Raw genomic sequence first — 23,624 nt, 5'->3', positions numbered from 1 at the left:
TTGCTTTGAAAGACATATTTAAGTTATATATATTTTCTTCCTATATTCAAAAATCGAAAATTCTCTCAAATACACACGTTTTTTCTTTTAATATGCGAGTAAGAAAATTAATACATTGTTTTTTTATTAAATCGCATTTATTTCTAATTTCGCACTGCAACTTCTTTTATTGAATTATTTAAGGTACACTCGTGGTAAAACCATGACAACTCTCTTTAGATTCAAAGAGTTTTGCACAATTATTACACACACACACACACACACACACACACATGCACGCACGCACGCACGCACGCACACACACATGCGTATACTTTAAGTAAATTTCATTAAATTCATAAAGTTCACATAGAATGTTTTCTAACAATCCTATGCGAAATTTTCATCTTCGCCGAAGAGACAGACTCGTTCCTACAGAGTAACATATTTTTATATGCACTTCTGTATTCGGAACTCATAACAACGTAAACGACAGGATTGATGCACGTTGTCAAATAAATGAGAATATATCCAGCGATATTGAGGCCCCTCCACTCGTCGGCCTCTTTAAAAAGTTTTGTGACGGTGATCGGTAAATAACAAATTAGAAACGATGAAAAGATAACAAGTATCATCTTCAAAAGTTTTTTATCTTTCCTTGACATCCTTGGCCCATTGTCCATATTTCGCAATCTACCAAGGCTCTTGAATTTGGACTCTCGGCGAAATACCTTACCTCTTGTTTTCATACGACGATCAGAATTACTTGATCTTGAACTAGCAAACGTTTCGGAACGTTCCAATCGCGTCCCGGATTCTGTGATTCTTTGAATCCAAAGAGTTGACTCGACCACAAAAGAAGCACGGCTTGCCATTCCTTCGAGTCTTTTTTTAGCATTCAAAGTTGGTTTTTCAGTAAAGTCCTTGATCTTTCTGGGATCAGTGCTCAGAAATATGTTCGTATCACCGATGTCTGCGTCGCGATCATCAGCGAACGGTATGTCCTCCATGCCTTCATAAGCTATTCTCTCCTTATCTTGTATAGAAGGATCGTGACCAATTGAACTCTCCTCTTGCAAATCGTTTTCTTCGTTTCTCGATGAGTCCTCTTCGGACGAAGGTGGATTTCCCAAGGATGATTCTTCGTAAGTCTGTCCGTTAAAAATTCGCGAAGTTTGTTCTTCTTTCGTTTGACGACTAGAAAATGAAACGCAAAGTCCTGCCGCGACGCAACTCGAACCAAGCATAGACAATTCTTCCTCCTGATATCTCGGTGTGACAGATCGTTGCTGCGATCATGAAATATCATAATTTTCAAAGAAGAAATTTATTAAATCAAATGATAAATATACGTATATAAATATAAATAACGATAGATTATGTACCTCGCGGTTCCTGTCGCCGACATCGATCATGTTAGATACTTTATCTTGTCTACCACTTTTTGATGCTGTCTTACGGACGATGTAAAAGATTCTCGCGTAACATACTACGATTGCAACGCAGGGAGTCAAGAATGCTAATACGAAAAGGAACTCCTTTGGATTTCGTCCATGCACATCCGGAAGAATCGAACACGAACCTATTGCAGGATCTAAGCCAAAACGGCCCCAATGACCGAACCACGTGACGATCAAAGAACTGAAACCGAGGATCCATGTTGCCAAAACCATTGGTATCAAGTATTTCGATTTGTAAAGTCTGCGGACATAGACGCAAAGACTTTGTTATATTTTTCAATTATACTTATTGCATTTTCAATCTTTATATACGTCTATCAAAATATAACATACTTACTTTGGATAGAGCCTGGGATGTCCGATCATGACGTAACGATTAATCGCAATCGACAGAACGGTAAAGAGGCTGACAGCTACGAGGCCGTATCTCAGCAATGGGAATAAACGACACAGCAATGCTCCATGCAACCAATATCCATGCCAGAAAGTTGAGGTGGCAAGTGGTAGATTAAAACAACAAAACAGCAGATCCGAAAATGATAAATTCATTATGAATATCGCAGTGGCGTTCTTCAACTGTAAGGAAATAATCCAATTATTTTATTAAAAATCACATTAATAATTACAAACAATTATTATCTATCGGTTAATTCGATTTTTACAGGGAGATATTTTTTAATGAAAAGCGCTAGAAAATCTTCCAACGAATCTCAAGTGTATACTAAAATGCAAGAGATAATATTGTAATATAGATACAGATAGTATATAGTCGGCAGACGTTATACACGTGTGTGAAACGAGTTGCATGCGATAAGGAACTTAACCGTACTGACGTGCTCACGTCTAACCCTGCCCTCGCTTTTCAATCAAATGCCGGTACATAAAAGAGAGAGAGAGAAAGAGAGAGAGAGAGAGAGAGAGAGAGAGAGAGAGAGAGAGAGAGAAAGAGAAGATATTTCATGTAAATAACGATTATATTTGTGTATGACATTGATCGCATAATAAAATCAGCACGTGTTCGTTTAATGTTGAACTTCGAGTACAAAAGTAGCAAGACAGGTGAGGATTGACGTAAAGCACGAAGGCCTTACTAGTTTAATTCGAGATCATTGATTATATCGACTGTCAGATTCAACGTACGTATTCGTGCGTACATAAAAGCTCATGGAAACAGAGGACACGTGTGCGCGTAAACGCACACCATCGTTTCCAAACTTAACTTCGTTCCGGGTTTGCATCTGACGTACTTCGAAAGCCACGTTTTATATCGGAATGGTGCATGTGCCGACGACCTTTCGATCATTGGCTCCTTTTGCTCTTCGCCATCTGCCACTTACGGCAGAGAGAGAGAGAGAGAGAGAGAGAGAGAGAGAGAGAGAGAGAGAGAGCGCGCGCGTGAGAAAAAGATAGAGATAGAAGTAGAGAAACAAGGAAGAATAATAGAGGGAACGAAGCAACGAAGAAATATTAATCAATCGTCCACATAAATTGGTACTTTCCTACTACTTCTTCGTATTGATAAACTTTCGGTTACATAGTAACTTCATGTTTTATCTCTTTTAAAGCTTTCACTTTGTTTTTAAATGAAAATCTTTACATATTTCGACAGTAAATTTTTATACATTTTAATAATAATCCAAGAAGAAAGTATTCAAGCTCGCGACAATGTTACCAAAAACTTATACAATGTAACTCATACGGGTGTATTCTCGAGACAGAAGAATTTGTAAGATGAGAGATTCGAGGTAAGCCTCTGACGTTCATAGCAACTTCAGTATGTTCCGGAAATTTAAGTACCGAGACAAGCAGTATGCGTGACAAAACCGCCGGAGTTTCGTGTCGTTGCGTTCGTTAGAAAATTCGGTGTCTGCTCGACTCTTGCAAGAGAGAATAATTGACCGACCTTCTTGGTACGAAAGAGAGCAGCCACGGTGATAAGATTCCCTGGAATGCCAATGAGCATAAAGAGAATACAACAGCCAGCGGCAAAGTACAAAAGCCACGGTGGATAACCAATGAAAAGAACCACTGATCCTGGATCCTGTAGGACCTGTTCGATCGTTACATTGCTCCTGTTCAGATCACTTTTGTTGCTTCCCATCCAATATTCCAGCATCTGTAGAATCGATTATATCGATAATAATCGTCGATGTGCAAGGCAAAAAAGTTTATTTTTGCGTTTAGAATATAATCGTGTAAAAAAGTGATAGACGGGCAATCCATTTGTCTGATCTATCTTAGTATTCCAAAGACTTAGATCCATTGGATTGGTTAAAAACAACTTACACTTTTTCCAATCTCTATACACATTATAGTGGTGTTAACGTAAAGCTCACAAAACATCTAATGTGAACATCCCGTAATTTGGATTTTCTTTCATCGTTAGCTCACGTACACGTGCAGATATACACGTTCATATGGGTTGCTCATACATCCCTTTGCTCCCCTCGTTAAATCTCACTTTCTCTTTCCTTCATCTTTCGCAGGAGCTGGAATCGTTCTCTTTTTTCTCTCAACGGGGCATCGGAAAGGAAGAGAGAGAGAAAGAGATCTATTTTCGCCATCCGAGACGATAAACTCTTTTGAGCGAGAATAAACGTTTGAGAAACGTTCCTATCGTCTCCCAAATAAAATCTCACTTAGAGAAGAAGCTGTTTAGTAATAGGACGATGGTAAAGCGACTATGATTTACTTAAGGCATATATGTAAATATCTATCATAAAGGAGAAAGCGAATGAGATTATATCGATTGTATTGAGTTATTTATTAAACATTAATCGAGAATTTAAATATTTTTCAGATTCATCTATTTTCTTCTTTTTTTATTCAAAAATCGCCGAGAAAAGTAATGACTCGAAAAAGATGTAGTATACGGTTTAAAGAAATAACTAATCAGTTGCATATGCACGCCGACTGGAATTTGCTAACGTTGTCTCAAGACCATAAAAAGATAACCACCAAGGTAGTTAAACCTATGGATCAACAAAACTGTTATCTCTTATATTGCGAGAGATATTTTTCCCTCTTTCTTTTGATTTATAGTCTATATTAATCAAATATCTAACATATTTTTATATGAATATATATATATACATATATATATATATATATATATATATATATATATATATAAAACATATTTTTATAATAAATTTCTACTTTGATATCTTAAATAATAACAAAGGTAATTATAATTACGATGAATTATTTAATAAACGTCTTACCTTGATTTAATAAGATTCACTTCGAATATTTGGCTTCGGTTGTTTTTAAAATTAATCATCGACAATATTCCATAACTATATGAACATTGTTAGGTATTGGCTACTTGATGCTTTCGAATCCTTATTAAAATAAATGGTGTCTTAAATTTCTTCTTTCTCTTTTCACTTTTCATATTGACATTGGTATCGGCAACGTCAAACGTTACACACGTGTCTTTTAATTTAATATTTCAGGTGCATCTAGACTATGAATTTATTTCCCTATCAAGTGATATGAATTTGGAACAAAGTTAAAATACGATCGAGATCATTCCGGCGAATTCCATGAGTCGACTGAATGTAAGTCGCCCAGATCCGTCAGATTTTAGAATGAAAAGCGGATGCTGCGCGTGCGCCAAGATGCTAATTTCCTAGGAAAGTCGACGTGACTTTCTTCTTGAATTTAAAACTCTTCCTCAAAACGCACGTAGAAATTAAGGTTTGAATCAGTGAACTTACTTATGTATCATCGTTTTGATTGAAGCGGAGGCGTTGGCAATTTAATAGAGAGCATTACTATGCCCCGATGTATGTATGTATGTAAGAAAAGGTGCCTTCTCGGAGTCACGTTCTTTGTGATTGAAAGAACGATATTGCGCAAGAAATGATTTACGTGCGTGGGCACGTATCAAAATGTGCGGAATTAGCTAAAAGATACAGAAGTACATTCATTTTGTTTTTCTTTTTTCGGTTTTTTTTTTTTATTCTTTGTACGACAATATTAATTCATAAAACTTGATTGAGCAGGGTTTATTGTTCAAATATACGCCTACAGCCGATCGGACCCACTGAAAATACGGTCCCTACATCCTTTTTAAAAATAATTACATTTCGTTACCAGACTGTGGTACACTTTGCAAGGGGAGAAACCAGATATATACGAGCACGCGTAACGGAAGAGGGAAGACTGCGACCCCTGACGAAGTCGGAAGTGACACTATTATTTCTTTTCTCTTTGACATGCTTGTATTAATCGCTCGTGAATTTTATCTAAATAGATCGTGATTATTTCCTATAAACACGTCAAAAATTTTTATTTCATGAGTTACACATAAAATACTAAACATAAAAAATCTTTTTTCGACGTACATTTCCTGCAAGAAACAATGTAGGATATCATTATTTATTGTCAAATTTATTTTCAATGTATTTAAATGTTAAAACAATAACCGTTCGATAAGATAATCATTTTCAGCTAAAAGATCATAAAGTCATGCGGGTTCAAAGGAATCTATTATAGAAATAAGATCGAACGATACGATCATTACAATAAATTATTGTCGCGATCGACCAATAATTTGGCAATTGCGATCCACCGATATCGAATAAAGTCTATTCCAGACTATAAAGATAATCTAAAACCTCCCGGATCAGATGCAGATCGTGGGAATATTAAGATGTAGTTTTATCTTCGAGTTTGATCAATGCAAGTTTCACTAAGTTTGAAGAACACTTCAGACTTGAAGTTTCGTTTATTAATCATTCACGAGTGTATGATTTTTTATATAGAATCCTTTTATATAGAATCCGATACAATAGTGAAAAAATATCTCATACAACTTAAATACGCATATATTGTAAATGTGATACTTCCAAATTAAATCTTTTAATCCTTTTCACAGACATAATTTCCATCAGAAAGAAAATAGATTTTATCAGTGATTTATTTAGATGAAAACTCAGAACCATTGAAGATCAAGCTTATGCGGGTCCAAGTGAAATTTTGACCACCCAATAAAGGATTTATCCAGCTAGATCTATGATGATCGGCATACTCGTTCCAAGAATGATCATCAATATTTCCACAGGTTGATGAACTTTCGGGTTATTACTGGCAATTTATTCTACACAATTGAGCCAGAACATCGAAAGTTGCTATCGAATAGAATAGCATAATATGGTATAAGATATCAGTATTCGAAAGAAACTATCACTGTAAATATCTAATCGAAGAGGAGAGTAGGAAGACAACATCTTGCTGGGTCAGTCGGTTTCTCGAGCACGCAGCTGCAGTTACTTACGACGGGACTACGAGTTGCTTTCGTTATCCAGTAAAGAACGTAACACCTTCCCCTTCCAGTTTTCCATGTGGGAAGACCCCCCACCCCCACTCATCGTGGGGCCCGTATCCAGTGTGGTCGCGTAAGTTCTGACGGGAGGTTACCCGTTGCCGACAGTTCGTTAAAAGTGACGGTGACGCGCGCGACTTCATTCTTTCTAAACATTTGTAACACGAGAGTTTTCCCTGATACAAAGAATCGCTATTGTGTCATTATATAAAACCTTGTAAGAAGTTACAATCGTTTATATTTCAAAAAAAGAAAAAAAAAAAGAAAAAAAATTGAATATCTTTCGTTTAAACAAAATTAATATTTTATAGATATATTTATTCTATTTGTGTGAATCATCAGCTCGTACGTGAATCGTTGTAATACTTTTAATGAGGATCACGAGGAAAGTTCGTGAAAACTACGAATGAGGATAAAATCGAGAGTTTCTACGAACGTGGGCGAATTCAGAATCCTGTTCTGTGCGCTTCAAAGACGGAACGTCAAGATGATCCACTTGCGGTGGTAGTAACGATTACGGATCCTTTGTGGTAAGAGATATAACAAGTTTTTTCGATTTTTTTAACTTTCGAAACGCGACTTTCTTGGAGTTTGTGATCTTGAAGGACCAATGCTAAGAATGGGACAAAAAAGAAACAGGCGAGGGATAGACGGGCGAAGTGGACGATCGGGATGAACAATTCGTGAGAATGCATGGGAGAAAAAAAGGGATCTCAATGGGTGAAACGATGTCGTGAAAGATCATTGTTACGAATATATACAAATCTTTTGTCTCTTATTTAATATAGTTTCAAGGATTTTAGTATAACTGACAAAAGCACGGAATACTTTATGTTCTTTTCACATTTACGTAGCACGTGGGGTTTTGTTGTAGGTGAATATATCGTATCTAACGCGTTTCTAACCCGTCAATGTTTTAATCTTATTAGAATGATTGATACTTATATGTGGCAGCAGGTGTCACACATGAAAATAACTCTGTTCGATAGAGGCGAGTAATACAAACGATTATCGCGTCTCGCGCGTACGATAGGAAGAAACAACACGAGCAATACCGCTGCACTCTGAGGTACTTTCACCGTGAGTCAAGTTGACTCATTCATTGCCATTCGCCGCGTGATTAACTCGGAAATCATTTAGTGACGTCAGATTGTGAATTCCATGGAACGCAAACGTGACGTCCATCCTATTTCCTTGTGGTCTGTCACGGGCCCTCATGGATTCTCGGTGGATTTGTGATTTCGTCACATGCGATTGCGAAACGTATAAGATATAAATGTGTCCTGATATTCTAAACATGACCTTGTCCAATCATGAAAATGCGTGAAGCTCCTCACAATAACAGACCCCTAGTCAAAGCGTGAATTAATTTTTCTTTTCATCTTTTCAAAAGCTGTTAAGCTAACCATACGCATCGTGTCACATAATGGAAATGTTATCGTTTTTTATCATCATTAGAAGATCGCAATACGGAGTCGGCATTATGTAGGTCTCGAGTTCTCATTCTTCAGATGAATTCTTCGTTTTGTCACTTCTATTAGACGAGAACCGACTTCGCACCGACTCCGTACGAAGCGGTTAATGCGAACGTCATCGGGCAAAGAAAACGGCTCTCATATTGATGAAACACTTACAAAGAGCACAAACGACAATAATGTTGTTAATCGTCCAATGACACTGTCGTAGAAGTTCCTTATCTAAACTGCCGCGCATATGCAGGGCGTTGACGATTAAACAATCGGATTATTTCGCCTTTGTATTAAATCTTAAGAAATGTACACGGATACGATCGTGCAAAAATTTAGATATATATATATATATATATATATATAAATCGAATTTCCAGCTCTCCTGTTTCATCGATAACGAGGCATATTATTTTACACTACATTCCCATAGATAATTCTTTAACCCATATGCGCGTATTATTTTTTCTAGTTTTACAACTCCCATGAAGCTGTACGGCCTCGTGTCAAAACTATAAAAGAGTTCGAGTTAAGGAACATATCCGCGCGTTCTCATGTCTCCCATGAGTTTCAACGTGTTTTTTGCTACGAGGGGACGCTTAGTACCGGGTGTCTGTTAATTTCTCTTAATTAAACTCAATCGAGGTTAATGCACCACAGTTTGACCTCAGTTTACCAAATCCAGCATAGTCTCAAATAACTATGATGTCGCTATCCTCGATCGATGATAACTTCTCTTTTTATTTTCTTCTATGTACAGGTATTACTCGTTTATCAAAATCTCGTTTATACAGGTATTATTCGTCTATGGGTATTTCGTATCATAACTCATGCGTTTAAAAAGCAAGCAAATATCTAGGCACATCCGATACATGTATCAGCATAAAACTGTTATTCGATGCCATATACGTATAAATTTGATCGATCATATGATGAAGCTCGTATTAGGTATCAATATTTGCAGAAGTAACTTGAAGAAGATATTTCATATTTCAACATATAACATATTTCTTATGTTGCATGGCTTATGATCTTCGTTGAGTATACATATTTACAATAAAAGTACATGTATACAACGTATATTGCGTATATTACGTATATTACGTATAATAAGTAATAATGAATACTCATATATCGTGTCGAATGTTAAATTTATCAGATATTATCATTTAGCGAAGCGGAATATTACGTTTATAAATGTAGATACATTAGAAAATATTTTATACTCGGTTTTACAACTAGGACAGATTAAAGGCGATTAATATTCCGTAAGCTTCCCATGTTATCCTTCTTAAGCTTCAGGACAACTTACTTCCGTTCTCGTAAACGTTCCTTTCGGATAACCCTATAAATAATAACGACCTCTCGCGACGGCTCGAATTCTATGATTAATGAGTTCCTGACTTTATGCTTCATCGTACGTCCCTTTTAATCTTGTCTCAACTAAACGATTTCTACGAGTATGAAGTAAAAGAAAAAAGGGACCTCGATTCTTCGTTACATTAACGTTTTAGATTTTCCATAAATTAAATTTACGTTAAAACAATCTCTTCGACGTATCTTCAAAAAATAAGTAATAATTTAAGTTTGATTTTCTTTCAATGTCACAGGGCCAATCAAAGAACCCTTTGGTTCCGATAGAATAAAGATGGAATCATTAAATCAAAATTTTCGTGGCTTTGACACGAATTCGATGGCCACGTGGCCGTCACACATGACGGACAATACTACTCATGGTAATATCATTGACGGTGAGCTTTCAAGGTAAGACGAATCTGAATTAACTTTATCTCGAGATTAAGCGCAAACTTTTCTACTTATATTTCATTTACAATATTTAATGTAGATTTCCGAGGCCATTAAGGACATTTGCCGCGATCGTGGCCATACTAATTATGATAACAGGCCTAGCCGGTAATCTTCTTACCATCGTTGCCCTTTGCAAATATCCAAAAGTTCGTAACGTTGCAGCAGCGTTCATAATAAGGTACAACGAAGTAAAATTCATTTCTTTTCTTCATACATACATATATACATATATATACATATGCACATATAACGACTTAAGTTGTTTAATTCAATAATTAATTTCACTTAATATACTCTTTGTAGCCTTTGCGTGGCAGATTTCGTGTTTTGTTCGTTAGTGTTACCCTTCGACTCTATCAGATTCGTCGATGCAAGTTGGGCGGACATTAGATCCTTGTGCGTCCTCGTACCGTTCTTGAGGTACGGAAACGTTGGAGTCAGTCTTTTGTCCGTAGCAGCTATTACCATTAACAGGTACTATTTTTTACTTCTAATCACAGGATCAGATCTTAAGAATAATAAAATTGATATAGCTGTACTAGCTCAAGTATAATAATACATTCGATAATAGTTGTAAAATTAATTAGAATGGGATGAAATTTGTAGGGCTTTTAATATAATATTATCTAACGTATCTTCAGATACATCATGATAGCCCATCACGGAATATATAGTAAGATTTATAAAAAGCACTGGATCGCTGCGATGATTATTTTCTGCTGGCTGTTCGCCTACGCGATGCAGGTACCAACGTTGTTAGGCGTTTGGGGTAGGATGGATACTATGATTCTTGAAATTAAATATTAAAGTTTCACTTTTATTCTTCGCCTCACATGATTTTTGTCTTTCCTTCTAGGAAAATTTGATTACGATATGTATCTAGAAACATGCTCGATAGTCAAAGACGATCATGGTCATACTTCTAAGAGATTTTTGTTCGCTACGGGTTTCGTGATACCCTGCGTAGTTATCGTCGGGTGTTATGCAAAAATATTCTGGGTCGTTCACAGGTACGTTTCTGTTATTTTCCCGTAAATAGAAACGATTATTTCGTTCTATGGTAATACTCCCATTTATTTATGCAGCTCCGAGTCGAGGATGCGAAAACACGCAACACCAACGATAAAGTCACCGCACACACCTGGTAGAGATACCAGAGAGATCAAACAAAGACGTAGCGAATGGAGAATTACGAAGATGGTACTCGCTATCTTCCTTAGCTTTCTAGTCTGTTATCTACCAATCACTATAGTAAAGATGGTCGACGTTAATGTAAAATATCCAGGTAAAAGGAAAAAAGAAAAAAAGTCATTTCAATATTTATATGTATTACAGCATGTATAATGCATATATGTAAAAATAATGATCTCTATGTGAGAAGACGTCATTATCATTATTATTTTCACGGTGATAAAAAAGACAACAAAATTAACAGGCTTCCACGTTCTTGGGTATCTTCTTCTATACTTCGCTTCCTGCGTGAACCCGATAATCTACGTTATCATGAATAAGCAATACAGACAAGCATACGCTGGCGTGATTGGCTGTTCGCGGATAAGGGCGAGTCTCACACCTTTCGGGAGCAGTGCGCCTGGTCAGCACCACCAAGACTTCGGCCAAGGTAACTTCGAGCACCGTCGCGTGGTAACGCTCTCCAAGCTCTGACCGAACACGAGCTAAGCGACCACTCGCTCACTTCGTAAGTCAAGGGCACAAGTTCGCTGCTTTCTAAGATTGTCTTTGCTATGTGCAGGCATGTTGCACCTCGCAAGTTCGCGTCTATATGTATCTATGTATATACGTGTTAACGGATCCATCGGCGGAATAAACTTAAATAACGACAGGTACCGGCGAGCAAAGGAATTCTTTGAAAATGTTAACTTTTTGGGATAAATTTATTAACTGGTGCAACTAAAAAATACGTATCGTCAAATAATCAAATCAATGAAATAAATAATTCCTTATATTTAAAGCTCTCATAAGTAAATTATACTTTTTCTTCGCGGTACTTGGAAGTTTTCTCTCAATAATGCAAACGTCATTGAACGTACGACAAAGGTATAGTGCGCCAAGTAGACGCTTCATATAATTAGAACGTTTAGTCAACGAGCTTCGATTGCTATGTACCGCTATAACTCAATCCTATTTTTTTACAAGATCAATACGTAATGGCGTACTCTTGTTCTAATTGGATGCAATAATAAGAATTATTCCGCCATAGGTACTTCCGCGTTTCATAAATAATTATTCGCGATAAGATAAACAAATAATTCATACACATACAGTAGTAATAACATTGGACATATGCTTATCGCATTTTTTATTGACTCATTGAAAAGAGGCGAATAAGTTTCGTTATTTCAAAGGGAATCGTTAAAGTAAGGATTTTTCCTGTATATATCATAAAATCGTTTTAATCGATTTTTATCGTGATTTATCGTCAATAGATCAGCAATCTCGTTTCAACATTTTATGTTAAAATTCCTCTCACAAGTGCAAATCATACGTTTTAACAATTAACGTGTCTCACATTTCGTTTCCTTTTCATACGTAACGTTCTTTGGCACGATCCGAATTTCGATACGAAATGCATAGAGACGCTGAAACGTTAACAATTATTCCCAAATGCTTAACAATTTTTACTCCTTAATCAACCATTGTTATCATTTCTGCCTACAATATTTGCTTGCATCTATGTATTCATCTATTGCAACGACTGTAAACACAAACGAAACAACATAAGAAGCAAAATAATAATTATTTTCATTTATTTGCTTTCATAGATTACTCGAAGACTATGGTATCGACCGTCTCCATTGCTATGAATCCCGTCAAAAATAATCAGTTGGAAGAGACACTATAGGAGATCGATTTGAAGGAACCAAAAGGATTTCTGAAGGAGTTAAAGATCGAAGTCAAAAAACGAAGGAAAAAGGAAAATGTTTGAGAAAATGAAACGAAGCAAAGTTTTGAACAAGTCGAACCGTGGGTCGAACGTAATCGTAAACAATAGAAACTAAATGTAAATTATTTGCCGACTGAAAAGGACGACGCGTCTCGTAGGATTACAAAATCGAGACCAATAACGCGTATTTATAATGTTAGTTCGAAAGCGAGCTTCGCGATTCGCAATACCAGTGAATTGAACCAAAGTAAAACCACGTAAAGATTAAGAAATAAGTAATACGCATTTATGTTTATTCGCATCGATAGATTGCGGGAGAGGGGGGAGGGGGCAATAATAATTTAATAATAATAAAAGGGCTAGTCGAAAATCGTTTAGAAATAAAATCCAATTTGTAAATATATTCATGTATTGTAGCGATTTAGATAGATTTTATTATATTAGTATATGTTTAGAAATTTTTTAGATAATTAAACTAGACGATAAACCAAACTCAATTATGAAAGGAAGGGAGAATCAATTTAGGAACACATTGATTAAAACTTGCAACAGCCTGTCTTGCCACGCTCTATGGGACCATCGTGGAGCCTTATGGATTCCCGTATACCACCTTCGATTTTAGCTCTCAGCACATTTTCCACCAAGTGGCGTATCGCTTCGTCTAAAAGACAAGAAATTAAGAATCGTGCGAAATCTAAAATTTAAAGTCACTCGTTCTTCTTTCGTTATAAGTGTCACTTACCAACGTTCGTATTCTCTTTCGCCGAAGTAATGTACCACTCGCCGATATTGTTCTCCTTGCAAAATTTAACAATCTGTTCGGTTGATACGGCGACATGTCGAATGTCACATTTGTTCGCCAGAAGAACAACGGGTATGCTCGATCCGTCCGGAAGCGTGACTTTTTCTCTTAGATCGCTTAGCCATTTCTTCATCGACTGAAAAGTCGCCGCTCGTGAGATATCGAAAACCAATGCCGCGGCGACGCTAATAAAAATACGAACGACAGGACTGACTTATAGATTAATGCGATCATCTTCTCGGCGAATTTTTACATGACATCGGAGACATACGCGTATTTGTAGTAAACTCTGGTCATGTATCCAAATCTCTCGTGACCGGCGATATCCCTGAAAGTAAGAAACAGTAGCATTCACTAAGACTCGTTGCTGATGTTTACCCGACGGTAAACGTTTACGTATAAATAAAGACATTATAATAATAAAAACGACAGTACCATAATTGCAAATTTATTTTAGTATTTGAATCCCAATTGAGCGTTTTTATCGCAAAATCAGCTCCTATCGTTATCTTGTAATTCGAAGAAAACTTTCCTGGAAAAGACAGTAGTTGTGCAGTCGACGCAGATAAAGAGCCCTGCTTCGCAGGTGCGACGAGCAGTTGTACGATGACGTATATATTTCTTTAGAGCGGATAAAACAGCTTATGCGTACATGGCTTGCACGTATCATCAGATCATTCTAATCTCGTGCGACCGCCTAAACGCCTCAAGGTACAATGACATTAAAGAGAAAACGTCGGATTACCTTCTGTGTATCGTCGTACGAGAGCCGTTTTGCCTGAAATAAAAGAAGAAAAGTGAAAATGCGAATGAATAAAAGATGGAATTCGTAAACGTGACAAATAAATATCACGTCAAATCTGACCGATTCTCTTATCTCTAGCATGTCGATTAACGTTATCAAATTTGAATAAATAGTAGGACGGAGATGGCTCGCGTTGCAATTGACATGAACTTTTCACCTTTACTTTTTTCAACATGGTTACAGAAAATCGTAATACGTTCAACGAAGAAAATAATCACTCACCGACGCCATAATCACCGATAACAAGAAATTTAAAGAGAAGCTCTCTACGTCCAACATTTGAGAGCACTACATCGGAATCTCTTCTAAGTTTTCTCGTATCCATTCTCTCTTCCTCCCGTTCCAGTTCTTTCCTCGTTCGAAGAATACGAAGAATGATCCACGGAATAATACGTTAAGAAAAATACTTGTAGTATGTAGAGTCTCAACTTAGGTAGTAGAAGCGATAAACAACAGTGGAGAGTCAACTTTCCGACCTCCGAGGGTCGTACCAAACCCCTCCTCTTTCGGTTTATATCGTTCCTCTATCTTCTTCGTCTCTCATTCTATCTTGTTGTTTCTCCTTGTAAACAGCTGATCTCGCACAAAGTTCGAATATATAATCGTATCGCCGACGGTGAAATCTTCTTAACAATAAAAAGTCATTTATTTCGTTTCGAACGAAAGAATAATAAATTATACAATTAATACATGAAAATAATTTTATTTCTCCAACAATTCAATCATTTACAAAAGAATTTAAAAAAAGTTCTTTACATCGATATATGTATATGGGATACGATATATACATGCAATAGGCATTGAAAAAGAGATAATCTTAATTTATTAATAAAAAATAATCGATCGAATAAAAATGTTAATTTAACAAGTCCATTATATTTATATCGTAAAAAAAAAAGGTATTTAAAAGAAGAGCCACTCTTTCGGATTGGTAACAGTCAACATTTCTATTTCCTCTTCAGAAAATCCTCTCATCCTAAATTTCGGGAGTACGTTGTTAATGATATGAGCATAACCATGACCTCCATAATTAACCTAGGTGAAGAAGCAACGCAATAGATATAGTTATTAAAAAAAAAAAAAAAAAAAAATAAAGAAAAAAGAAAAAAGCAAAACAAAAAAAATTAATTATACGTACCAAACGATGTTTAGTGTGAATATCATGACTCAAAAGTACTCTTTCTAGTTTGCCCTCATCTCGTAAATGCTGAACGTAATCGACACGTTGTGCATCAGATAACATGTCAATCAATGGATTTAACTGATAGAAAGAACATTCAGTACCAAAGAGATCAAATTGACAATAACATCTGGTTTCATCCGCGAATTCTAGCAGAGCGTCTTTATCGGGGAAAGTACCTGCACATTTTCATAAAAGATAATATAAATCTTTCAAAGAATATAGAAAAGAAGTTCAAAGAAAATGTTGACCATACGATCGAGATGGGACATTACAGCCTTGCGTGAATCTCCGCCGGCTTCCTCATAAATTCTGATTATTTCGGCGGGTATACTTGAATCTCTTCCTGGATGAAAACTAACGGGGCATCGTAATTGTGCTTGAGCTGTTGCAGTAGCCTGTATTGAACGTCTCTCAAAATCTATGTGAATTAAGTAATATTAAATATGTAATAAAACGATAAGTGCATATTATAATATTCATTTCAACGTACCTTCGATCGGCAAAGAAGTTCCAACCTCTCCGATAAATCCCGTTTTGACTAGGGGACAATCGTCACAGCCTTCAGTCATTTCTTTCATGATCAGGTCGTACATATTTTCGATGGATAAATTCAAAGTGGTAACATTCTGTACTTTTGCAACATAGAATCCTTAAATGTACAAACATTAACGAATCGATACAAAAGCGCTATGTCAAATGTAAAATTAAGATCGAAGAAATACCTGTGCCAGCTATAATATTAATTCCAGTCTTTTCACTGAGCGTTCTCATCAATAAAAGATCGCGTTTCAAACCGTGGCTACTATTCTCCACGATAGTACCACCGCCAAAGTAACGAAATAATCTTAGATCTTCTAAAACGGCATAAGCGGTTTCGACGTCATTGAATGTGATATTAAACATGTTACTATACCTATATAAATAAGACAGTATTTTATAATTATGTAAAATATTTTATAATTATATCGAACGATTTCATATCTTCTTCGCTTACGGATACTGTTTCACCAAACCGACAGTGTGAAGCTTGATTTGTTCATTCAAGAAACGTGTTAATCTATTCGGTGGTGCTGTATAAAACGCGGTAAAGTCCACAGCAACATGTTCGTGTGTCAAAACTCGACCAAGTTCGGGAAGTCTTATCCTTCCAAGCACTAAACGAAACTTTTTATTATGAGATCGTTAGATATTTAAAATTAACAAATCTACTCACCAGTTTGTACGCTTTCAGTCCCGTTCATATTTATATAAAATAAATCAATGATATTCTATACAATTGGAACGATATATGGAAAAATATTGAACACGATCAAGCCAGTCGCGATTTTCCTCTTAAATACAAACGTACGAATACTCTCTTACTCTTTCCAACCGTTCTACCACTGGGATGCTTATCAAGCTCTTATATAATGTTTACTTACTATTATTATTATTGGATCTTTGACGATACAAAAACTGAATTTGAAGGTGAGATGAACGGAATCCATGTCAACTTATATTTCAAAAGCAGAGAACACATATACATTATCCCCTTCTTTATTTATATTTGTTGCAAGATTTTTATTATAAAGTAATAATCGCGCCAAGTCCCTACGGAGAAATCATAAGATTCCTCTTGCTTTCGTATTGCAATTTCCCAAAGACGAAGGGTTTATAAAAAAAAAAAAAAGAAAAAAAATGGAAGAAAACGATAAATAAATAAATAAAAAAAATGGACGAACTTCGTCTCGGTGGGATAAATAAGAGGAAGAGAAAGATACACGAGATGATTGTATTATATATACATGTACGCGTATATGAATCGATAATTTATCTATTTTTCGTTACGTGCATTTCACTCAGTTGTGTACAATATAAAATGCTACGTCCACGTGCACAGCTATGTCACATGGTGTACACAGTACATAATAATACTCGACTCAACGTAACGTTTCATATAACTTCGATATTATATACGTGTGTACAGATACAATCGCTTTTCATGCGATCAAACTACATGTTCACGTTTCCAGCACGAGAAACTCGGTGCGTTAAACAGGAATTTAATAATAGTACTGTGTACGCACTTTATGTAAGATTTTTCATTAACTCTTTAACGCCGAGTGAACACTATATCTCAAATATATATTTACTTCTAGATAAAAGTAAGAATTAAACGAGTTTCACGGTTCGCGTTGAAAAGAAAACGGGGGGGGGAGGGAGGAGGGTAGAAGGAAAAGAAAAAGAAAAAAGAAAAAAAAAAGGAAGGAGAAAGAAAAATCTAACACAACTCTAAAAGAGCCGTTTCAACCTCGATTTCATGAAGGACGAACATGTACGATTACCTGCTGCCTTAAAACAATTAGATGCATTTATGCTTGTACAAACGTTTTGCGTGTGTCGTATATTTTAAAGACAACATATCGATATACGTTTTATTTATACGAAACGTAATCTCGCTCGTACGATTAAATGTCCCGGCAATATGTGTGTATTGCAAATACGAGTACATTAATTCGCCATTGAATATACACAACCATTCGATCGACTTTTTGACATTTATCATTCGCAATCTAAATTGTCTTCCACAGTGTTTTTTGCGAAAAAGATTGATCGATCAATGCGGTTTTACCTCATCATGAGAATTGCACGGTCGTCCGACGGCTATCTTTATAACCGAGTATGATTTCACGATCTTTGAATCACCGATAATAATTATATATAGATAATAATAATATAATTATAATAAAATAATAGGGAGATATATACCATAATAATAATTTACATTTACACAAGACTTCTCTTACTTCCTTACGCAATTAATTAATTATATTACCTAACTATATACGGCATGCTTATGACTATATTCGCTTAGGTTTTATAACGCGGTACAGTCTCTACACAATAGTTGATTCATAAGGGAAATGATCGAATGTTCGAACGAATATAAAAGGGAACCGCGATATAGTAAAAAATATACAGATAAACGCGTAATGTACAAGTCGATGAAAAAGATTAAGTCAATCATTAATTTTCTCATGTAAATTGTTGCTTTTCTCATACTCATCGGATCTGACATAAACGACATGGAAAGCACGAAACATAAATTCTAGTTCATTACTTAAAGAAAAAAGAAGGGAGAGAGAGAGAGAGAGAGAGAGAGAGAGAGAGAGAGAGAGAGAGAGAGAGAGAGAGAGAAAGAGAGAGAGAGAGAGAGAGAAATATTACAGATTCTCATAGTACAAGGCTGAGAAACGTATTAAAATACTATAAAGCTGGTAACAAAAATGGTAAAAGTCAGTTCTTGATTGTTTCAGATCCTATGTAAATCAAATTAGTGATAATTCAATAAGCATCGATCCAGAACAAGCTACATCAGCTGGAAAACTTTCGATTAAATCAATATGAAGGTGATATATAACAACGCGAAACAACGGTTCGTTCTACTAATCCATTCCACATTACACGACATCTTCATAAACTGTCATCACTGTCATCAGCAGGTGCTTCAACAGGAGGAACATTTCCATCGAGTATCGGCCCGCTTCCTTCTCTATTTGTATCAGTTTCATGTTCCATAGAACTATTATTTTGAATTTGTTGTTCCTCTGCTATACGTAACAACGAAAGAAATATAAATGATGATATTTTTATTAAGACAAAATGAAAAAACAAACGATTAGACTTGATAACCTGCCTGATTGTGTTCCCGGAGAATCTTCATCGCCTTGACCCGGACTTAATATAGCTTCTTTTATTTGACTATTTACACCTTTTGGGTCTAAATCTGTTGCCCAACTAAAGTACATCAGTGCAAGGTGAGTATTTCCTAGTTTCTTATGCACCTTCAATTAAAATAAAAATAAGGTAAAGAAGAAAATGAATAATAACGATATTACATCGAATAAAGAATAACTTACCTTTCCTATCGAATAATAGACTAGAGATTCTTTGGGCACGATATTTTTCAATTCTTCGAACTCTCGTAATGCTTCCGCGTGCCGACCAATTGAAAAATTAATGGTGGCACGATGGAATTTACAAAGAGTATTATTGGGATCGTTAATAATAGCTGTATTTAATGTTCTCAAAGCTTGATCGGTTTTTTTGAGGGCATGTTGTACAACACCTATATGGCACATAATTGCCGAGTTCTGTGGATTTATTTGCAAAGCTCGTTTAAAATGTAATTCTGCTAAGCTATATTGTTCTTGTTTAGAAAATATTGTTCCCAAGCCAAACCTAAAATACAAATAAACATTAAAAATATATTATTTTATAAAACTATGAAACTATAAAGTATAACATTTTTAATGTTTTACCATGCATTATAGTGTCTGGGATCAAGCCTAATTGCATTACGAAATGCTGTAATTGCCTTATCCAATTCCTCAGTCATAACATATTCATGACCAAGGAGTGTATATGCATATGGAAAATTAGGATCTACCTAAAAAATTTGAAGATAGTATTTTATTTTGTAGTAGGCACAATGACTTTATTTATTATTAAGCAATACTTTTCATGATCAATAATTTAATTATATACCTGAATAGCTCTTTGGAAAAATTTGATCGCTGTTTCATGCTCAGTTTGAGCAGAAAAGAGATTACCAGTGGCACACCATGCAGCTGGTGAATTACGATCTTCGGAAACAAGTTCTTGAGCCAAGGTAGAAAGTTGTACTTCTGCGTGCATATGCCATAAAACTGTACTATATATTTCCATTAATTCAGTCCTCTGAGGTTCTAATTGTCTGACTTCAGCAAAATAACTGCAAGTTTAATATAAAATTAAACTTAGAACTGTTTAATATATAGATTGTATACTTGATATATTTCTAATATTTAATAATGAATAATATAGTATCACTTGCCCAGCTGATTTTTTGTAATCTATCATCTCAAAATGAGCACGTGCTAACATAGACAATACCCATCCTGTATTATAATGTTGCGTTGGAAGAACACTAAGGATCTCAATAGCTTGCAAACAATTGTACTGGGTTATATGTTGATATGCCATACCAAGTTCTTTTAACAAAGACATTAAACCTTCTGTAAATAAATAAATACACATTAATATGCGTGCGTGTGTGTGTATATATATTTCACTTTATTTTCAAAAAAAAAAAAAAATATTATATAAAGTATTTACCAGCACATTGTTTTTGCAATGACACAGCACAATGAGCAATACTACTTTGGTTATTCAATGCATTTACATTTGCCACAGCCTTTTCAGACGTAATTGTTTCATTCTTCTCTTTTTCATTTCGATTTCTCTCATTTAAGTCATTAAAATTAGTTTTATTTAAATTTGTCTTGGATAATCTTGCTTTTGCTTTTCTTGATGGTGACTTAGGTGTTGCAAATTTATTTCTATTAGGTGACTTATTATTTTCCTGTGATAAAGATATACTGATTATTATTAATAACTATATTATCAAAATAAGCAGCGTATACAATTCTAATAATGCTTACCTTAACCGAATAACTATGACTAAATAGTCTCGATGACCGTCTAACATTTGTACCCTGAAGAGTAGGTGGTGTAGGTGCAGGAGTACTTGGTGTTACTGTGACTATATTAGCAGTATTACTTGCATTACCAGATTGGGAAAACACTGGTTTACCTTGTTGTAAAGGTGTTTCCTTCCTTGAAATAAATTGCTAAAAAATACATAAAGTTCATTTCACTGTACAATTTAAAGAAAATCTACAATTACATATTGTCTCTTACCCCTACATGAGCCCTCAAATTACTAACACACTTTGCTAAACTTTTTTGGTCATTCGCTTCTGTAAGAGTCGTATGAGAAGGTAAAACGGTAGGTTCAGGCGTGTTGCTTTCCAATGGCAGGATACCAAAACTAGGTGTAAGAGGACTCATAGAATTACTAAACATACTCCGATATCGAGGAAGTTTAGCACGAGGTGATATCGAAGAAGGATGAATATAATGTGTTGGTATACTTTGTGGATTTTCTTCTATAGACGAATACAAACGTACACTAGGTGCTACGTTATTTATGATCGTTGCGGTTGTAGTTTGCACAGGAGTACTATAATAAATTATTGCCATCATAAATTAAGATTCAAAAAAAAAAAAAAAAAAAAAAAAAAAAAAGAAGAAAAAAGAAAAAAAAAAGAAAAAGAAAGAAAGAAAGAAAGAAAGAAAAGAAAAAAAACGCAAATATTTACCTATTAGTGCCGTTTGGTGTAGGAGTGCTATTTGTATTGTTAACAGGTACAATAAAATCAGGTTCTGGAATATAACTTAGAATTGGTGTTACACCATGGCACATAGCAAAATTATCTAATTTTTCCAGATTGAAGATCTTTGCTGGATCTACTTTTTCTCCTACATTACACAATTCTTCAAAAGAATGCCATAAAAATGGATTCATTTTCAAAGCCAATTTATGTGCTTCATTGCCTTTAGTAGTGCGCATCATTTTATAATAAATTTTAGCTATTATCTGAAGTGAAAAACATGCCTGTTCACCGAATTGAGTTGTAATCTCTTCTAAACTTTTTAACTGCTTATAATATCCACCAATAATTGCTGCTTCTGCTTCCGCATACCTGAAGACATTAAATTAAAATTGTTAATTAAAAATTAGAAGATCAAAAATTTTATATTTATATTTCTTTTCACTTACTTTTCCAAATCATAACAGCATTTAGCCAAAAGAAACCTACATTGTGCAGAACTAGGTGCTTTTTTAGAAAGTAAAGCGTGAGCTTGCCTAATTCTTCCTGAACGATAATAACAAGTTGCCAAAAGAAATAATGTTTCTTCTGTGTCCACTGTAAAATATATTAATTATTTATCATCCGCATAAAAAGCAATTTTTGAATATTAAAATGATAAAAGACATGTTATTACCTTCAGCGCATAATCTTTCTGCCAAAAATATTGCATCTGGATAAGCATAATGATTTAAACAGTGCCATATGGCTGCCTGGAATTGAAAATATAAAAAGAAAGTAATCAATGTGATACAATTGTACTCATTATTACACAATCATAATATATAAACACAACCATAAACACTCCTCGATTAATGTGTAAAAAAATAAGTAATTAAACATTCAACAGTTTGCCTGAATAGAAATTTTTATGACAAAAACTCGCGCGTTTAATGAACCATCGTTATTATTCATAGATATTTGTTTTTCCATATAATATCACTGGAATAACAGTTTTCAAGGAACACAATATAAGATAGTAAATGTTAAAACAACGTAAGTTCTTTATGTAGTTAATAATAAAAAAAAAAAATAACTAAAAATTATTTCATAATTTGCAGAAATCAACATTTCTTACTAAGTAAATACACAAGAGAATGGCCTTAATTTTGAGACGTCAATATCAATAAGTGTGGATATACCCCATCTAAAAATTATACGTCATCTATAGTTCTTCAGGATATCTGCTGTGTTTACCTGCACTGGCTCCTGCACAATCATCGTTTACACCGTGGACGTGATCATAAAAAAGAATAATATCTTAACAGTTCTAATGAAATTTAATTAGGAAAATCCGAAGTCGAACAACCGATGCATATAAAAATTCTTCAGGAGTCCATCTTTTGTCGGATTCCTTTTGAAGTGAGCAACTGACTTCACGGAGAAGGTTAGCCAACTTACTAAAAACTTTGTCTCTATGTTTTACGCTTAATTTTTTTTGTCGATATTTAAAAGATAGCAATACATATTAATCTTAATTTAATAATAAAACGTGTTTTTAATATAATAACCGTGAAATAATTATTGAGTTTAATAATAATCTACTTATTTTGCATAAATTGATAAAACAACACATCAAGTAGTACTCGTTATAAATGTACATATAAGATAACTATAGATAACTTCAATCGTTTCCATTATGTTCTATAT

At 35.0% G+C, this 23,624-nt stretch overlaps 5 protein-coding genes across 13 annotated transcripts; 1 reads left to right on the top strand and 4 right to left on the bottom strand.

Annotated features, from left to right (window-relative positions):
• Positions 1-4: 4 nt before the first annotated feature.
• LOC118450232 (G protein-coupled receptor moody) lies at positions 5-5,006 on the bottom strand. 4 transcript variants are annotated; one of them, XM_035885812.2, is made up of 5 exons: positions 3,726-3,854; positions 3,343-3,555; positions 1,777-2,015; positions 1,365-1,620; positions 5-1,268 (listed from the first exon to the last, which is right to left on the bottom strand). In XM_035885812.2, the coding sequence occupies exons 1-5, from the start codon at positions 3,780-3,782 to the stop codon at positions 345-347; spliced, it is 1,689 nt and encodes a 562-aa protein (XP_035741705.1). In that variant the 5' UTR covers positions 3,783-3,854; the 3' UTR covers positions 5-344. The 4 variants fall into 4 exon arrangements, with proteins under 4 accessions (XP_035741705.1, XP_085512225.1, XP_035741704.1 ...); XM_085656099.1 differs by having other exon boundaries at positions 23-1,268; positions 1,365-1,680; XM_035885811.2 differs by lacking the exon at positions 3,726-3,854 and adding an exon at positions 4,664-5,006 and having other exon boundaries at positions 25-1,268; positions 1,365-1,680.
• Positions 5,007-5,603: 597 nt separating this feature from the next.
• Positions 5,604-13,299, top strand: moody (G-protein coupled receptor moody). 2 transcript variants are annotated; one of them, XM_035885819.2, is made up of 10 exons: positions 5,604-6,988; positions 7,083-7,301; positions 9,848-10,001; positions 10,084-10,224; positions 10,350-10,520; positions 10,688-10,815; positions 10,903-11,056; positions 11,132-11,331; positions 11,482-11,667; positions 12,830-13,299. In XM_035885819.2, the coding sequence occupies exons 3-10, from the start codon at positions 9,886-9,888 to the stop codon at positions 12,907-12,909; spliced, it is 1,176 nt and encodes a 391-aa protein (XP_035741712.1). In that variant the 5' UTR covers positions 5,604-6,988; positions 7,083-7,301; positions 9,848-9,885; the 3' UTR covers positions 12,910-13,299. The 2 variants fall into 2 exon arrangements, with proteins under 2 accessions (XP_035741712.1, XP_085512226.1); XM_085656100.1 differs by having other exon boundaries at positions 11,482-11,745.
• A 63-nt stretch (positions 13,300-13,362) lies between these two features.
• LOC118450236 (ras-related protein Rab-32-like) lies at positions 13,363-14,916 on the bottom strand. The gene is made up of 6 exons (XM_035885826.2): positions 14,781-14,916; positions 14,499-14,531; positions 14,189-14,285; positions 14,025-14,081; positions 13,694-13,938; positions 13,363-13,612 (listed from the first exon to the last, which is right to left on the bottom strand). The coding sequence occupies exons 1-6, from the start codon at positions 14,881-14,883 to the stop codon at positions 13,488-13,490; spliced, it is 660 nt and encodes a 219-aa protein (XP_035741719.1). The 5' UTR covers positions 14,884-14,916; the 3' UTR covers positions 13,363-13,487.
• Positions 14,917-15,245: 329 nt separating this feature from the next.
• LOC118450235 (phosphotriesterase-related protein) lies at positions 15,246-17,123 on the bottom strand. 4 transcript variants are annotated; one of them, XM_035885821.2, is made up of 7 exons: positions 16,955-17,123; positions 16,736-16,895; positions 16,464-16,654; positions 16,232-16,390; positions 15,995-16,159; positions 15,697-15,917; positions 15,246-15,593 (listed from the first exon to the last, which is right to left on the bottom strand). In XM_035885821.2, the coding sequence occupies exons 1-7, from the start codon at positions 16,980-16,982 to the stop codon at positions 15,462-15,464; spliced, it is 1,056 nt and encodes a 351-aa protein (XP_035741714.1). In that variant the 5' UTR covers positions 16,983-17,123; the 3' UTR covers positions 15,246-15,461. The 4 variants fall into 4 exon arrangements, with proteins under 4 accessions (XP_035741714.1, XP_035741715.1, XP_035741716.1 ...); XM_035885822.2 differs by having other exon boundaries at positions 15,246-15,534; XM_035885823.2 differs by having other exon boundaries at positions 16,736-16,905; positions 16,955-17,096.
• A 1,819-nt stretch (positions 17,124-18,942) lies between these two features.
• Positions 18,943-23,361, bottom strand: Cdc27 (cell division cycle protein 27). 2 transcript variants are annotated; one of them, XM_035885809.2, is made up of 13 exons: positions 23,172-23,361; positions 22,612-22,687; positions 22,385-22,532; positions 21,924-22,307; positions 21,463-21,784; positions 21,204-21,392; positions 20,878-21,124; positions 20,597-20,777; positions 20,269-20,494; positions 20,043-20,170; positions 19,641-19,962; positions 19,418-19,565; positions 18,943-19,328 (listed from the first exon to the last, which is right to left on the bottom strand). In XM_035885809.2, the coding sequence occupies exons 1-13, from the start codon at positions 23,193-23,195 to the stop codon at positions 19,195-19,197; spliced, it is 2,529 nt and encodes an 842-aa protein (XP_035741702.2). In that variant the 5' UTR covers positions 23,196-23,361; the 3' UTR covers positions 18,943-19,194. The 2 variants fall into 2 exon arrangements, with proteins under 2 accessions (XP_035741702.2, XP_035741700.2); XM_035885807.2 differs by having other exon boundaries at positions 18,944-19,331; positions 23,172-23,360.
• Positions 23,362-23,624: the final 263 nt, after the last annotated feature.

The sequence above is a fragment of the Vespa mandarinia genome, chromosome 3, assembly GCF_050613455.1.
Source record: "Vespa mandarinia isolate Hongniang chromosome 3, ASM5061345v1, whole genome shotgun sequence".
Classification (NCBI taxonomy): domain Eukaryota; kingdom Metazoa; phylum Arthropoda; class Insecta; order Hymenoptera; family Vespidae; genus Vespa; species Vespa mandarinia.
This window is presented reverse-complemented; position numbering and strand designations above follow the sequence as displayed.

What these genes read in the sequence shown, in the direction of transcription:
- LOC118450235 (XM_035885821.2), bottom strand. Translation starts at nt 16,982, where the DNA reads ATGAACGGGACTGAAAGCGTACAAACTG. An exon ending in GGTTTGGTGAAACAGTATCC is followed by an intron (nt 16,655 to 16,735) that starts GTAAGCGAAGAA and finishes TTATTTATATAG; the next exon opens with GTATAGTAACATGTTTAATA. An exon ending in TGTAATGTCCCATCTCGATC is followed by an intron (nt 15,918 to 15,994) that starts GTATGGTCAACA and finishes GAAAATGTGCAG; the next exon opens with GTACTTTCCCCGATAAAGAC.
- Cdc27 (XM_035885807.2), bottom strand. Translation starts at nt 23,195, where the DNA reads ATGATTGTGCAGGAGCCAGTGCAG. An exon ending in GATTACAAAAAATCAGCTGG is followed by an intron (nt 20,495 to 20,596) that starts GCAAGTGATACT and finishes TTAAACTTGCAG; the next exon opens with TTATTTTGCTGAAGTCAGAC. An exon ending in TTTTCCAAAGAGCTATTCAG is followed by an intron (nt 20,171 to 20,268) that starts GTATATAATTAA and finishes CAAATTTTTTAG; the next exon opens with GTAGATCCTAATTTTCCATA.
- LOC118450232 (XM_085656099.1), bottom strand. Translation starts at nt 3,782, where the DNA reads ATGTTTTGTGAGCTTTACGTTAACACCACTATAATGTGTATAGAGATT. An exon ending in CTCTCTTTCGTACCAAGAAG is followed by an intron (nt 2,016 to 3,342) that starts GTCGGTCAATTA and finishes ATTTCCTTACAG; the next exon opens with TTGAAGAACGCCACTGCGAT. An exon ending in CATCCCAGGCTCTATCCAAA is followed by an intron (nt 1,681 to 1,776) that starts GTAAGTATGTTA and finishes CTATGTCCGCAG; the next exon opens with ACTTTACAAATCGAAATACT.
- moody (XM_035885819.2), top strand. Translation starts at nt 9,886, where the DNA reads ATGGAATCATTAAATCAAAATTTTCGTGGCTTTGACACGAATTCGATG. An exon ending in CGTTAATGTAAAATATCCAG is followed by an intron (nt 11,332 to 11,481) that starts GTAAAAGGAAAA and finishes CAAAATTAACAG; the next exon opens with GCTTCCACGTTCTTGGGTAT. An exon ending in CCACCAAGACTTCGGCCAAG is followed by an intron (nt 11,668 to 12,829) that starts GTAACTTCGAGC and finishes TTGCTTTCATAG; the next exon opens with ATTACTCGAAGACTATGGTA.
- LOC118450236 (XM_035885826.2), bottom strand. Translation starts at nt 14,883, where the DNA reads ATGGATACGAGAAAACTTAGAAGAGATTCCGATGTAGTGCTCTCAAAT. An exon ending in AAAATAAATTTGCAATTATG is followed by an intron (nt 14,082 to 14,188) that starts GTACTGTCGTTT and finishes TCTTACTTTCAG; the next exon opens with GGATATCGCCGGTCACGAGA. An exon ending in AGAGTTTACTACAAATACGC is followed by an intron (nt 13,939 to 14,024) that starts GTATGTCTCCGA and finishes TATTTTTATTAG; the next exon opens with CGTCGCCGCGGCATTGGTTT.